At 41.8% G+C, this 15,153-nt stretch overlaps 1 protein-coding gene and 1 pseudogene across 27 annotated transcripts in view; one reads left to right on the top strand and one right to left on the bottom strand.

Moving 5' to 3' along the window:
* Kidins220 (kinase D interacting substrate 220) overlaps positions 1-15,153 on the bottom strand; it is a 97,704-nt gene that overhangs the window by 50,757 nt on the left and 31,794 nt on the right. For all 27 annotated transcript variants that reach the window (XM_075984110.1, XM_075984111.1, XM_075984109.1 and 24 more), the window contains exons 12-20: positions 13,527-13,704; positions 11,706-11,870; positions 10,744-10,923; positions 9,529-9,694; positions 6,715-6,866; positions 6,247-6,536; positions 4,916-5,056; positions 3,500-3,743; positions 2,908-2,996 (exon numbers count right to left, since the gene is read on the bottom strand). In XM_075984110.1, coding sequence (XP_075840225.1) covers positions 2,908-2,996; positions 3,500-3,743; positions 4,916-5,056; positions 6,247-6,536; positions 6,715-6,866; positions 9,529-9,694; positions 10,744-10,923; positions 11,706-11,870; positions 13,527-13,704 — 1,605 coding nt within the window. The remainder of the gene's footprint in view (positions 1-2,907; positions 2,997-3,499; positions 3,744-4,915; positions 5,057-6,246; positions 6,537-6,714; positions 6,867-9,528; positions 9,695-10,743; positions 10,924-11,705; positions 11,871-13,526; positions 13,705-15,153) is intronic.
* Positions 633-1,272, top strand: LOC142855629 (large ribosomal subunit protein eL18 pseudogene; annotated as a pseudogene).

The following is a 15,153-nucleotide window of genomic DNA, read 5'->3' as shown; positions in this document are numbered from 1 at the left end:
TAAAGTCTTTAAAGAGACAGAGTACAGATAGTTAAGAGATTAAAAGAAATAAAGAAAAATAAGCCACGTAAAAGTGGAAAATTTACAGAGAGTCTGGATTATGTACATTGTGTTTTCTTTAAAAATTTTGACTGTGAAGGAGCTAAGTACAGAGAGACATTTCATTACATGGGCTGCCAAGCTAAACCAGAATGGATATAAGGGTATTACGATTTCAAAATTTGGGTCTAAGGATATGATGCTTTGGAGAGGGTCTTCTTTTGTTTTCACAGAGGAACAGACCCTGTGGATTGGTTCTATCCCAATATGGTATGATAGACCACGCCCTCCTGAAAGGTTGCTGTGAACACCCTAAAAAAAAATTACTTCACTCAACTGCCGACTGAGATGACCCTGGCATACAGGTTACACCATGAAAGAAAAAACTGTGCCCATGTTCCCAAATATTGCTTATATATGTTCTTTTACATTTAAAGGGGAATATGATATAGATATGAATAATTTACATTGGTATAAATTTTGCTTTATTGGTATTAACTTAAGGTCAATTTTGTTATATGTATATGTTTTTCTGATATTGATTAATGTACTGTGATTGTATAGTTCATTTAAAAATGTAATGTATAGGTCTTTCCGGACCAGGCCGTGCAGGAGGCGCCATCATGGGTGTTGACATCCGCCACAACAAGGACCGAAAGGTTCGGCGCAAGGAGCCCAAGAGCCAGGACATCTACCTGCGGCTGCTGGTCAAGCTGTACAGTTTCTGGCCAGGCGAACCAACTTCACCTTCAATCAGGTTGTGCTGAAAAGGTTATTCATGAGTTGCACCAACCAGCCACCTCTGTCCCTGTCCCAGACGATCCGAAAGATGAAGCTTCCCGGCCAAGAAAACAAGACAGCTGTGGTTGTGGGGACGGTCACAGATGACGTGAGGATTCTCGATGTGCCCAAACTGAAGGTGTGTGCACTGCGGGTGAGCAGCCGGGCCCAAAGTCGCATCCTCAAGGCTGGGGGTAAGATCCTCACCTTTGACCAGCTGGCCTTGGAGTTTCCCAAAGGCCGTGGCACTGTGCTCCTGTCTGGACCTCGGAAGGCCGAGAGGTGTACCGGCATTTTGGCAAGGCCCCAGAAACCCCACACAGCCATACCAAACCTTATGTCCACTCCAAGGGCCGGAAGTTTGAACGTGCCAGAGGCAGAAGGGCCAGCCACGGCTACAAAAACTAACCCTGGATCTTACTGTTATTAAAAGGCTTTGGATGTTGAAAAAAATGTAATGTATAATTAGGAAATATAGGTTGTTAATGGATAATCATCAATAATAGTCAAGCTTGTAGTCATGTTAGATTTTCTAGATATATATATTTCAGTTAGATAGGCATTCTTCATATCTTTCAAAGACTGCAGAATATGGCACTTAAATGTTTTAATAACTTAGGACTTTTCATGACAATGAAACACATCTGCTCCTGGCAGCACCAATCTACTTCAAGAGGAAGATGGGCATCAAAGAGGCTTGTTATTGAGTTTGATAGCCATCTGAGTAAGAAACTGCTCTTGCCTGGACTGTTGCATAAACTGGACACAGAGAACCAGCAGAGAGAGGACTACTGAACTTGCCTAAAGGTGAGATGGTCTTTCGGGGTTCCTGATTCATGAAAGAGTCTGTGACACAGTCTGCAGGACACAGCAGAAAGTGACTGAACTGTCTTTGAAATTGCCTGCTTCATGGAAAAGTCTGCTGGATACTATGGGCCTAAAGGCCGAAGATGGATGCCCCAACGGTACAGAGGAACTTTGGGTGACTGTCCAGGCAGCGAGATGTCTCTGTCATTTCTAGAGTTTTCTTATTTCTTGTTTACTAGGTAGTATTATATCCTTCTGGAGTCTTTGATGGAGTTGAAGAATGAATAGATAAAGTTTTCCTTAGTTATGATAAGAGATAAAATAGATATAAATATTGTAACTGTAATTCTTGCTTGATAACTGTTTTGTTATATGTAATTTTACTGTGTTAAAATGAAAGCCTTCCTTTTTGTTTAAGCAGAAAAAGGGGAAATGACATGGGAATGATTTCTTTCTAATCTGTTGCTTTCATTGGTTAATTAATAAGGAAACTGCCTTGGCCCATTTGATAGGCCAACCCTTAGGTGGGTGGAGTAAACAGAACAGAATGCTGGGAGAAAGAAGCTGAGTCAGGCAGTAGCCATGATTCTCCCACCTGACACAGCCGCAGGTTAAGATCTTCCCTGGTAAGCCACCTCTTGGGCTACACAGATTATTAGAAATGGGTTAGATCAATATGTAAGAGCTAGCCAATAAGAGGCTGGAACTAATGGGCCAGGCAGTGTTTAAAAGAATACAATTTCTGTGTAATTATTTCGGGTGTAAAGCTAGCCGGGTGGCAGGACGCAGCCCCACCGCTCCTATTACAACACATGGGTGTGGAGACTACAATACAGACCTTGTAAACGCTGGGCAAGGAAGAAGGGCCTAAGACGATAAAGGTAGAGATGGCATCTGCTCAGGAACAAATGCGAGGGCACAATCATTTGCTGGACTGTGAAGTCTCACCAGTCACTGGGCAGTGCCAACACCTGACCCGGAAAGAGGCTGTAGAGGACAGAGAGCCCCACCAGCTCAAGGTCCTTGCTGCTCCAGGTACAGGAGCTCTGAGACAGCTGAAGTGGGAAGGAGGCTCAGCACTGATGTTGGTCTCAAGACCTTAACATTGTAACTAGAGAAGAGTGTTAGGAGGATTAACTTAATCTGAATAACTGCTAACAACACAATCAGAGTATAGCCAAAGGGCAAAATACGTGCTTAGCCTGCTCAAGGTCCAGTCCCCAACACTGTAAGGAAAAATCAATCACATAATTAAGTTTGACGGCACAGATGGCGCCTTACCCTTCTGTTGAGAGCTGTTTTGCTCCCAAGCTTTGTCATCTCCCCAAGGCTGTTCTGTGAGACTCTTCTGTCAGCATCGTCTTGCACCCCTGGAAGAACACATGGAGATATCACCCTGGTGGTTTAAAAGACAGTCCCACAGAACACTTGTCCCCAGCTGATGGCTCTGCCCAGGAGGTCTAGGGGCTGAGGCCTTGCTGGAAGGAATGTGCTTCTGGAGGTAGGCTTTGAGAGTTTAAAGAGGCATGCCATTTTGTGTTTGCTCTGTTTCCTGCTTACAGTTTAAGATGTGAACTCACAACTTGCTACTCCAGCTGCCGTGCCTGCTACTATGCTTCCCCACCATGATGATGCTGGACTCTCACCACTCGGGGACCATGGCCCAAATAAACTCTTCCTTCTATAAGTTGCTCTACTCATGGCATTCCATCACAACAATAGGGAAGTCACTAATTAAAGCACCATGTGTGTAAAGTTGTTTCGTGTGATATTAAAGAGATGTAAAATAGCGACATTATCTTTCAAGGTAAAAAGAAACTATAAAACACTTAAGACTACTACAAGCCCAAGGACTTTAGGACTTGATACCTACCTGTGGTATCTGGGCATGAAATGTCCCCATTTGTTGCTGAAGTTACAAGAAATTTTCTTGCATTGCTAAGCCCTCGACTATTAAGAAAAACTGGCAGATGAACTATATTGCGCATATAGTCATGTCCATTTATATTTGAATCACGAAGCACACTGTTCAGGTTCTGGTTGATGGCCTTTATAATAATATGTGGATCACTTGCGAAAATGGCAATAAAGGGGCCTTTTGAAAACAGAACTCGGACCTGTGGTAGAAGAAAGGCATGAACATGACACAAATTTTAAAATTATACAAAATAATATCTTCTTAAAATCTGCACTATTCTTAGCTGGGCAGTGGTGGTGCACACCTTTAATGCCAGCACTTGGGAGGCAGAGGCAGGCAGATCTCTGAATCTGAGGCCAGCCTGCTCAACAGGGCAAGTTCCAGGACAGCCAGTATTATGCAGGGAAAACCTAGTTCAGAGGAGAGAGAGAGGAAAAAAAACCAACAACCCTGTTCTATCCTTTGGTGCTATGTTTTCTGAATATCATTCATTTTTCATAAAAATTTATTTGCTGTAAAAACATTTTATAGGTGGCTCAATCTTAGTGTTGGTGCTATCATCCACCACCACCAGAAACAACAAAGAGAACAGCTAATATCCTTTTCAGATAGCTGCTGCCTACACCAAAGGGATTTTCTGTGAATACATGTGAAGCCCTGGGTGCACATATCTCTGCAGTTTGCCACTGCACACACCTTAGATTACTGTGTTCTGCTTCCTAGCACAAGACTACAAATTCGTAGACTCCCTCTGTCATCTCAGCATACAAACACGACTGTCTGCTGAGCCACACGTGCCATGGAGAGATACTCCACATGGTGTTTGTTTGCTTTGTTTTTGTTTTTTTCCTAAGCCATCATCACGCTGAGATTATTTAAACATGTTCCTGATTAAACATTTACTTTAACAGTATTTCTACACTAAAAAATTCGTTTTCCCAGCACTTGGGAAGCAGAGGCAGGCAGATCTCTAGTGAGTTTGAGACCTGCCTGGTCTACAGAGTGAGTTCTAGGCCAGCCTGGGCTACACAGAGAAACCCTGTCTCAAAAAAATAAAGAAAATAGCCAAGCTGTGGTAGCACACACCTTTAGTCCCAGCACTCGAAAGGCTGAGGTAGGCAGATTTCTGTATTTCTGTGAGTTCGAGGCTAGCCTGGCCTACAAGAGCTAGTTCCAGGAAAGGTTCCAAAGCTACAGAGAAACCCTGTCTTGAAAAACAAAACAAAAAAAATTCTTTTTATAAGAGAAAGTCATTAGAGGAAACCAGTGTTTTTTAAATAAGAAGCACAGTTTCCATCACAGTTGAGATATTTTGTGACGTTGTGCATCCTACATAGCCAAAGTGACAAGTTTGGAGACAGGGAGACGTACAGTGTCCAGCATCTGAAGGACCTTGTCCTGTTCACAGGCATCCAGGCCATCGATGATGACCACCAGCCTTGTCTGATTCTGAGTGAAGCTGTCAATGGTTTTTGCCATCCTGGCCATCAACTCCACTTCACACTTCAGGACCTGCACAAAGCACAGAAGATACAAGAAGATGAAATACGTTTCTTTAAAAGCACAAGAGAAAGCCATTCAACAAGAGGAGGAGAAATCCAAAGTTCTTGCTGCCAGCGGCAGTTCCACTAAAAGCCGTGGTAAGGGTTTTGGTGTATTGGCTGACATGTCATGAGAAAACATTGTGATAGGAATTTACGAAGGACCAAATGGGTTCAGAGACATGCTTGCCAAAATCACAGACTCTGAATGACAAAAGACTTGGACTTGAATTCCATCCAAAAGACCTACTGATTACCGCACTATTCTTGGCTCTGTGGTGGCATCGAGCTTTTAACAAAGCTAAATACACTCATACCATAAGGGCCAGGAATTGCAATCCTTGGTATTTACTCAAAAGAGCTAAAAACTGTCATCTACACAAAAACCTGAACACAGATATTTATAGCAATTTTATTCATAACTGTTAAAATCTAAATCAGCAAAGCTATATTTCAGTATATAACTGAATAAACATAGACTCTTCATTCAGACAACAATATTATCCACGCCTAGAAAGCAGTAACATTTTAAGGTATGGAAAGGAACATAAATGTCTATTATTAGGTCAAAGAAGCCAATATGAAAGAACCACATACTGCATGGTTTCAACTACATGACATCCTAGAAAAGACTACTGACATCAGTGTTTGACTGGGGCTGGGAAAGACAGAGGGCTGAACTGAGGCAGGGGCTTTCGTGGCAGCAAAAATAGTATGATCATAGGTATATTATTAAATAATTATGCAACCCCCCAAAATGTACAGCACCAAGACTGAACCTAGCATAAACTGTGGATAAGGAGTCTGACTATGAAGGACTACTGCAGGTTCATCAACCAGAGCAAATGTGGCCCTCTAATGACAGGCGTGTGTGTGGTAGCACAAGATATATGGGGTATATCTAAATTTTCCTATAAACCTAACAAGCAAATTAAACTAAACTAAATACAACAAACTCAGTAACAAACAAAATGTAGCTGAGTGGTAAGATACTAGCCTAGTATTCACAAGGTCCCAGGTTTAGTCCCTAACAGTGAACAAAGAAAAAACCAAAACAACAATACAGCTTACATATAACCCTTTGATATACCAAGAGCATGCTCAGTGAGCAGGGAAATGGCAGCAAATTCCCACCTCAGTTTCCGAATGGTGAGTACTCACTTTCATGAACCCTTCACTTTTCAATTTATGCAGTTTGGAGGCAGCACTGTGGAGGCGTTTTCGCTGAGAATTGAGGAGAGAGTCCAGCACTTGCCACCATGTCCGGCAGTTCAGCACGAAGGCCAGCCCCACGATAGATGCAATGGATATGAGGACAGCATTCACTGTCAGATGTTTGGGGTCAATTCTGAATATAGCCAGAAGAGTAATTCCAGCAATAATGCAGCCCACGATGAAAAGAAAGATGATAAATGACGGGAGACAGCATGTTTTTTTCCATTTCTTTTTACCTGAAACAGAACACATAGCATTGACAACTAATGCCCTATCACATACCCAAAATACGTGATATTTATGGTCAAGAGGTTCAATTCATGGTCTCATGAAGGAAAATGAACATTTACTACTTTCCTCACCCAAGAAACACACCAGGAAGGAATGAGAAGGGAGGGGAGGAAGGACTCCTACCCTGAGTATCTTCAGTCTTGAATACTCGAAAAAGCCTGGTAGCCAAAAAGCCGAACTCTCTCTCACAGGCATCTGAGAGTGTCGCGATCATTTCAGCCAAGGAAGTCTCTCCACCTACACTGGAGAGTCTGTTGTAGTCGGTAAACAAAAACCTTGGGGCGAGACCAAACAGGAAGTTACTCAGCTATCTGATGCAGAAACTTCTAACATACATATGCCATCTCTATCATTTAGTCTACATTTTCTTTTTCTTTTTAAAAAGACAGTACCTGTTTCCTCTTTTTAAAACAATTTTAATTGTATGTGAATGAGTGTGTGTCTGCATGCATATCTGTGCACCACATGTGTGTCTGGTGCCCACGGAAGCCAGAGGAGGAAGTCTATTCCCTTAGAACTGGTCCTACAGATGACTGTGAGCACCATGTGGGTGCTGGGACTTGAACCCAGGTTCTCTGGAAGAGCAGCCAGTGTTCTTAGCCACTGAGCCATCTCTCCAGGCCCCGTTTAGTCTATATTTTCTTTATGTTCTTTACAAATATTGCCTTTCAAGTTCTGAGGGAGTGAAGCAGAACTTGGGATTGGCCATCTTCTACCCTGAGCATGCTGGAGGTTCTCTGAGGAAGACACCAATGTGTCAATGAGTGAACAATGGGAAAGGGGAGAGTGATGGCAGAGCTTCACCTCCTGAAGGAAAAGAGAAAGTGCTCGAACACCAGCCAGAGAGTGGAGCAAGCGAGAACCTTCACTACAGAGAATTCAAGCCCAGTAATACCATTTAAAAGCGAGTTTTCTGCTAAAGACTCAGTGCTTAAGAATGCGTGCTGGTCTTTGAGAGGTTTGGTTCCCAGCACACACGAGGCAGCTCGCAACCACGTGTAACTCCAGCTCCAGGAACTCTGGCCCCGCTCTTCTAAACTCCACAGGCACTACATGTGCAGTCCACATGAGGCAAAGCACCCATACACATACAATAAAAATCATACATCCTAAAAGTAAGATTAAACAAACTTTTCTAATATCTTATTTTATTTATAGCGTTAACATATACCAAGGATTTAGAAATAACTGTAAAATATTCTTTTCACAGTTGTTCTTCAAATCAATTGACTTACTGACATCTTTAGTCTCTGAAATATTTATTTCTACATTAATTCATTCTTTCCTTCTATCTCTAAATTAAACTCTCACCTCAACCCAGTGATGAAGTATGTTTCAAACTTACAGTCTGGAAGGACACTGCAATTTATTATGTCTTAACTGACACTGGTTTAGTTGCTCTAACTTCTTCAAAACTACCATTTTATTAATTTAAACTATTTTAACTTTCTGTAAATATTTCCTCCAATTGTGTTAATCTACACTGTAATTGTATACTTTCCCTTAAACTTTTCATTCTTTAGAAAGGTTGTTTACTTCATTTTTAAAGTGCATGTATGTGTATGTGTGTGCATATGTATGTGCTCATGTACACATGTGTATAGGCGCCTGTGGAGACCAGAAGAGAGCATCAGATCCCCTGGGGCTGGAATTACAGGTTTTTGTGAATCACCTATTATAGGTGTAGAAACAAAACTCAAGTCCTCTGCAAGAGCAACAAGCACTCTTAACCACTGAGCCATTTCTCCAACCCCAAATATCTTAAGACTTCTCAATTTTAAATCTTTTTAATACTTAAATTTATATGCTAATTGCAAAAGTCCCTCAGTATTCACAGACAGCTGGGTCTAGGATCAGTATAAGTCTCTCATATAAAACACAAGATGCACATACTTCACTCTACTTTAAACCATGTCTGGACTATGTATGATGTCTAATACAATGCAGACGCCATGTAAACAGCTGCTATGCTGCATTGTTTAATGGCATCAAGAGGCTTGCACATGTTCATCAGGCATAAGTTTTGAAAACATGAGTAGTCCACAGTGAACTGCATCTACCAATGCAGAAACAAGGATAAAGAGAGCTGGCCTTGCTTGTATTTTTTAGCCTTTATTTTCTCACCTATACTCCTATCATAGTTTTGATGGTTTGAATGACTTGCATTCATCTGAAATCATATATATTTTACCTTATTATAATTTTAAACTTCTTTACCTTTTAACAGGCTTTTAAGTCTTTTTGTTAACCCCTATGGAAGCATTTTCCTCTTTAGTTTCTAGCTGAAACTAAACAAACTTACTTTTATCAAGAACCTTACACTTTTCCTTTATTCCTTAAGTGTCCTTCCCCTTTCACATTTTTATCATAACTTCCTACTTGAGATGTGCAGTAATTTTAGACACATACATCTCTGCAGAGATGAGGAAAGAGCAGCTCAGCAGGAGCAGGGTTCCCAGGTGCTTCTGCTCCTTCAAGAGAAGCCAGGCCCTTCCTTGGTCTTGACCTCTTCCTACAGAAACTCCACCTGGAAGGCCAACACCTTTCCGAGGAGTCGGCAAGGACGGTAGTGAAGACTTGCAGTGCGGCTCCATTATGGAGGGTTACTCAGGGAAGCCCTGGTGCAAACCCTGGCACTGTCCCAGAAAAGCCACAAGTATGTAACAGGTATCAAGGAAGAGGGAGAGGTTTCTGTACAAATAAAACACCATAAAAATAGACAGCGTTCCTGTGGGAAAGTGACCTCACCTATGGGAAGGGGATATATTATAAAGTGTTTCTCTAAGGTACTGAGGCAGGCTTTTGTTTTGTTTTATTTTGTTTTCATCAGAAAGAGTAAGGTACCAATATTTTCTGGAATAAGATGCCTTCTAAAATTCTTTTAAATCTCTTGTTCATCATTATTAAAAGTTCCTGCTGTCAAGAGGACCGCCTCACCTCACAGGCAAAGCCTTTGTAGTTTGCTCTGGCAGCTCAGGTGGGTTCACAAACATCAGTCTGAAGAGGAGTTCCAGGTAGCCAATGTGTCTTGCCAGTCTGGTACTGAGGGCCCAGGCCCAGTTCCAGCTCTCTCCTTCCCGCCGTCCACCAAAGTAAATGACGACTGAAATTGACAGTTTGCATTGGTCAGGCCGCTTTTGTTTTCTCACAGTCAACTCTCAAGTAAAGGGGAGCTAACCCTGGGTAACTGTGACTGTGTAACTGCGACTGTCCATATTAATTCTTAACTATTCCTCCAAGAACTCCTCAAGGAATCTGGCGGTGTGTAAGACTGGAAAGTAAAATACTGACTATAAATCCCAAGGGAAAGCCAAGCCTTAAGTCAGTGGGTAGTTTGATGCAAAGGGGCTGAGTGTGTCATGTTTGCAACTGTTAAAGCCACCACTTCCCTCAGGAACAAATCTATACCCTTGCTTTTTTTTTTTTCCAGTTTTTTGAGATAGGATTTCTCTGTAGCCTTTCCTGGAACTAGCTCTTGTAGACCAGGCTAGCCTTGAATTCACAGAAATACAGAAATCTGCCTGCCTCTGCCTCCCAAGTGCTGGGACTAAAGGTGTGTGCTACCACAGCCTGGCTATTTTTTTAAATTTTTTTTTTTGAGACAGGGTTTCTCTGTGTAGCCCTGTCTGGCCTGGAACTCACTCTGTAGACTAGGCATGTCTCAAACTCACAGAGATCCACCTGCCTCTCCTAGGATTAAAGGTGTGTATCATGAAACAGTGATTCTAGCTTGATTTCAGAAAAATCATAGCAATAGTCAAAATGTCCAAAAGTTGGCCATCAACGGCCACGGAGCCTTCTCTTCAGCAAGATCTGCTGCAGTGTAATGAGAGTCATTAGTGCTGTAACAGACAGCATGCCTGTGAGCTAGTCCTGCTGCAGTATTAGCAAGACGTACACTGGTTCCTAAAGTTACGCCAGCTAGACGTGAACACTGGTATTCTAAACCAACTTATAAATAGCAAAAAGATTATTTTTTTTGTAGCCAATTATAATGGGGATAGCTAGGCAAATGAGAAAAGATTGGATTAAAAAATAAATAAATAGAAAAAAATGAAAATCAAGTAGATTGTTAAGAAACAGATGCTTTAAGTAACATGCACGCAATGCTATTCTCCATTTTTAGGAAGATTTAGAAAAGCAAAGACTTACTGAAGAATATATATAAGAGAGCCAGGAAACTCAATGAAACTGCTATGGCGAGGTTTGTATCAACTGTAAAAGCAAACACTAGGCCCACTCCCCCACACAGCATCAGGGTGAGGAACACTATGAGCCACGAGAACTGGAAAAGGGGCTCGATCTGCTGTCCTGCAAAAGTCTTCATTTCATCTGAAAGAAAAGTCATGTGTAGTGTTATTTGTTTTGCTTAGATTTAACTTTTAATTCATTCTTCCCTGTTTAATAGAAACTTGAAGTGGACACTGAAGTGCCCTGGCTAATACTGTTGTTGCTTAATCATTTAAACCAACATTTTCTTTCATTCAACCTACGCATCCCATCCCCTACTGCACACTTACCCTTCCTTCCCCATAGTCCTAAAGATGCATTAAACTCTTATGTCCATTATCCTCATCTGTCAAGGTTTTACTGATACCGGTTTTTGTGGTTTGTACTAAATAAAATATCATTCCCATATGCAAAAACAGAAACAGAATTCCGTGTTCAAACTACACATCACCTCCGTTCCTCTCCAACCCCCTCATCCTCCCACTGCAGTTCTCAAAGGTACATCAAGTATAACAAGAACCACAGTCATTCTTTCTACAAAATTTGAGGTCATGTTTATACACACACTGATGCCTGCCCTGGAAGAGCCAAAGGTACATGTGTTAGGACTGGGGAGGAGGCTTCTAACAGAGGGAAAGGCCTGGATTATTAGCAAAGGCACTTGGTCCTGACTGCAGCACAGAGCTCATGGAAGGCCTGCAAATTGACAAGTGTGTGAAAAACCCACTTCACTACCCAAGCACTACCAAGGGTTGCATTGGATGCTGGCCCACAACTGGACCTGTCTTAGAAAGAAAACTCAGGGGAGGATGGACTAGAGGAAGTGAAATGTCAACCACCCAGGCAGATGCTGTGACGAGGACTTCATGGAAGCATTTCTTTACCTTCTAGTTTCTTGAGTAAGAAAGACTTCCCACTTCCCCACTGTGCGTACAACCCCACACAAATGGGTGGCTGCATGGTAGGCTCGCTGAGAATATCTGCCAGGGCACTGCTATACAAATCATAACCAAGCATGTCACCGTCTGTTTCCGTAGGAGACAAGTGTCCTGGAATGAGAAGCACATCACATCTGTACATTAAACAGTGGTATCACTATGAAGGAACACCAATTCTAACCTACTGTTTATTGGTGGGGTGGGGAGCTTATCTTGAACATTTAAGTCTATTTAAAAACAACTCCAGAGATTCTTACACAAACACTGCATTTTGAAGAACATAATGTATCTTTTATAATATACCTATTACTTAATGATAAGATACATCATTTTGAAGTACAGCTAAGGGGGGAAAAACTAGCAAAATAGACACAATGCTTTTTTTCTCTGTGACTTAACCGTTATTCCAAGGCTGGGGGATGCAGCCCTGCAGCTCTGCAGTAGAACACTGCTAGCATGCATGAGCCTTGGGTTCAATCCTCAGAACTACGGGTGGCAGAAAAGTTCAAGAGACATTTCAACTCTAGAGACACTTTCGAAAAAATAGTATATTATAAAGTATTAGTAGTATATTAATATATTATAAAGTATTAATGAAAAATATAATAAACAATCAAATAACAATTCTTGACAGAAAGATTTAACAACTCAGATACTAATAAATTAAGGCAATCCAAACAAGCAAACAAAAACAACTGTGAGATTATTTTTAAAGATGGAAAATCAAGAAGACATAAGAGGAGCTAGACAGATGTCTTAATGGTTAATTGCATCTCCTGCTCTTTCTGATGACACAAGTTTGGTTCCCAGCATCCACATTGAACAGTTCAAAATGCCTGTAACTCTAGTTCCAGGGGATCCAACATCCTCTTTTGGTCTCCACAGGCATGTGTGCCCACGCACATGACATACATTCACAGACACAGAAACATACACACAAATAAATTTTTAAAAATCTTTTTTACAGTAAAAGAATAGCTAAAAAGTGTTTATTATTATGACCATAGAAGAGGCCACAATATGTGTAGGTTGGTCAGAGGACAACTCAGTGGAATCAGCTCTGGTCTTCCACCTGCAACTCGAGCTCCAGGAATCAGGCTTAGGTTGCCAGGCTTGAGCAGCAGGACTGTTTACCCTTTGAGGACACCTCACCAGCCCAGACACAGTTTTTAAAATACCTTTTTGTTGGTGGGGGAGCCTGGGAGACACATATATACATGTAGGCAAAATACTCACAGATAAAATAAAATGAGTAAATCTAATAAAAACCTTGGGGCTGGAGAGATGGCTCAGCGGTTAAGAGCATTGCCTGCTCTTTCAAAGGTCCTGAGTTCAATTCCAAGCAACCACATGGTGGCTCACAACCATCTGTAATGAGGGCTGGTGTGCAGACAGAATATTGTATACATAATAAGTAAAAAAAAATTAAAAAATTAATTAAATAAATAAAAAATAAATAAATAAAATAAAATAAAAACCTTGAAAATCTTTGGGGGGGGAGGGCTGGTATGCTGGATCGTTTCTTTTCCATATAATTTTACTGGAAGTTCATTATTTAAAAACTCAAGTAGAAGTGTTGAGTTGCTCAGCGGTAAAGCTTTTGCCTAGTATTGACAGAGCCCAGGGTTCAACTTCTAGCAAAACACACATGTACACAGACACACAGATAAATGCACAAACATACATGCACACAGAGATACACACACACAGACACAACATACAATTGTGCATGCACAGGCTCAGTCAAGGACAAAACCCATTACTTACTGGCTCCAAATATTTGAGTTAAAATGCTTTTCTGGTGGCTGCAGTCTATGTTGTAGGGAGTCTCGCCTGCTTTGTTGGGCCTGTAAAGTAGCCGCCCATCTTTGGGGTTCCGTAAAAGAAGTTCTGCCAGTCTCCGGCTCCTCCCTCGGATAGCAACATGCAGGGGCGTGTCACCTTTCTGTAAAATGGCAGCACAAGCTGAACTTGCTCGTTCTCGGGCCAGCTCTGAACAACACTTTCCATGCCTCTATAAAGCAGACAATCTGGAGGTTTATGTTTCTCATAAATGGTGCAAATATAACATGAATTTGGATCTCTGTGTTCTTCAGTTTCTTTCCCTACCTTTCTGCAAGTGCTTCTCAGAAATATCTCCCTCTTGGTTTCTAGAATGCAGCTTCTTCTCTCACTTAAAGAACAGCAGCAGCCTTTGCCATGTATGCCTCCCAGGCCAGGACCCACTCCTCAACACCCTTCTTTCCATCAGAACAGTCACTGTCCAAGGATGTCAACCATTTTCCTCCACTAGTTCATATTCTAGCTCACGGCTTTCTTCTACCAGCTTCCATGCCAGTTCTCACCCATCATGATCAGCCCCATCAGTCCCTGTCACCTTTGTCAAGCATCTGCTGTTATGGAGTGCTTAGACCCCATGACTCTATGTTCTCCATCGTGTCACATCTGTCCTCCGTCCCACTACAGTACTCCATCTCTTCATCTTCACTCCCTGCCATTGGCTGACCTTCTCCTACGGGACTCTGCAAACATGGACGTACTCACATCCCACACTAATAAAACCTCCTACTTGTAAGGGATCTTTCCAGTCTATTACTTCACAAGCCATCCCTTGAAGACAACCGATGATGTAAAACCTAGAAATTACATCCCAGCTCTCTTCTACCCTGACCGCTCTGAGACAATAAATAAAAGGTCTGAGTGCCTTTACCATGGCTCCCAAGGAAGGACATTATCCAAACTGTCTGTCTCACGTTCCTCTCTAGGTTATCTTCCTGTGTTGTGCATGTGGTACAATAACTGCTGAACTGAGCAAATGTAAAAGACTTTATGTGCTGGGTACTTTTGAAGACACAAAAACAGAAGACAAAATGGTTCTGATAAATGGTTCTATATAAAATGGTATATATATGGGGGCTGGAGAGATGGCTCAGAGGTTAAGAGCCATCTGGCTGCTCTTCCAGAGGTCCTGAGTTCGATTCCCAGCAACCACTGGTGGCTGACAACCATCTGTAATGAGATCTGACGCCCTCCTCTGGCATGCAGGCATACATGGAGGCAGAATGTTGTATACATAATAAATAAATAAATAAATCTTTAAAAAATAAATAAAATAGTATATATAGCTAATGACATAAAATGAAGAAACTTGATAACCAAGAATAGCTATAAAACTAAAGGCATGACACGCACTCTAAGGGGCCAACTTTGACCACCGTCATTTTTCTTTACACTTGGATTTTCACTGCTATCGTACACTCACCCGCCCTGCACTAACCCCCCAAGTTCCCACGCCCATCCTGGGGGTCTTGTCAGCTTTTCATCTCACACTTCCCAGTGGCTGCTGGTCACAGCCCCTGACTGTCTATCAGTCCTCAAACTCAACACATCTGAA

This window comes from Microtus pennsylvanicus, chromosome 8, assembly GCF_037038515.1.
Source record: "Microtus pennsylvanicus isolate mMicPen1 chromosome 8, mMicPen1.hap1, whole genome shotgun sequence".
Lineage (NCBI taxonomy): Eukaryota > Metazoa > Chordata > Mammalia > Rodentia > Cricetidae > Microtus > Microtus pennsylvanicus.
The sequence above is the reverse complement of the archived record's forward strand: the minus strand, read 5'-3'. Positions and strand labels throughout refer to the sequence as shown.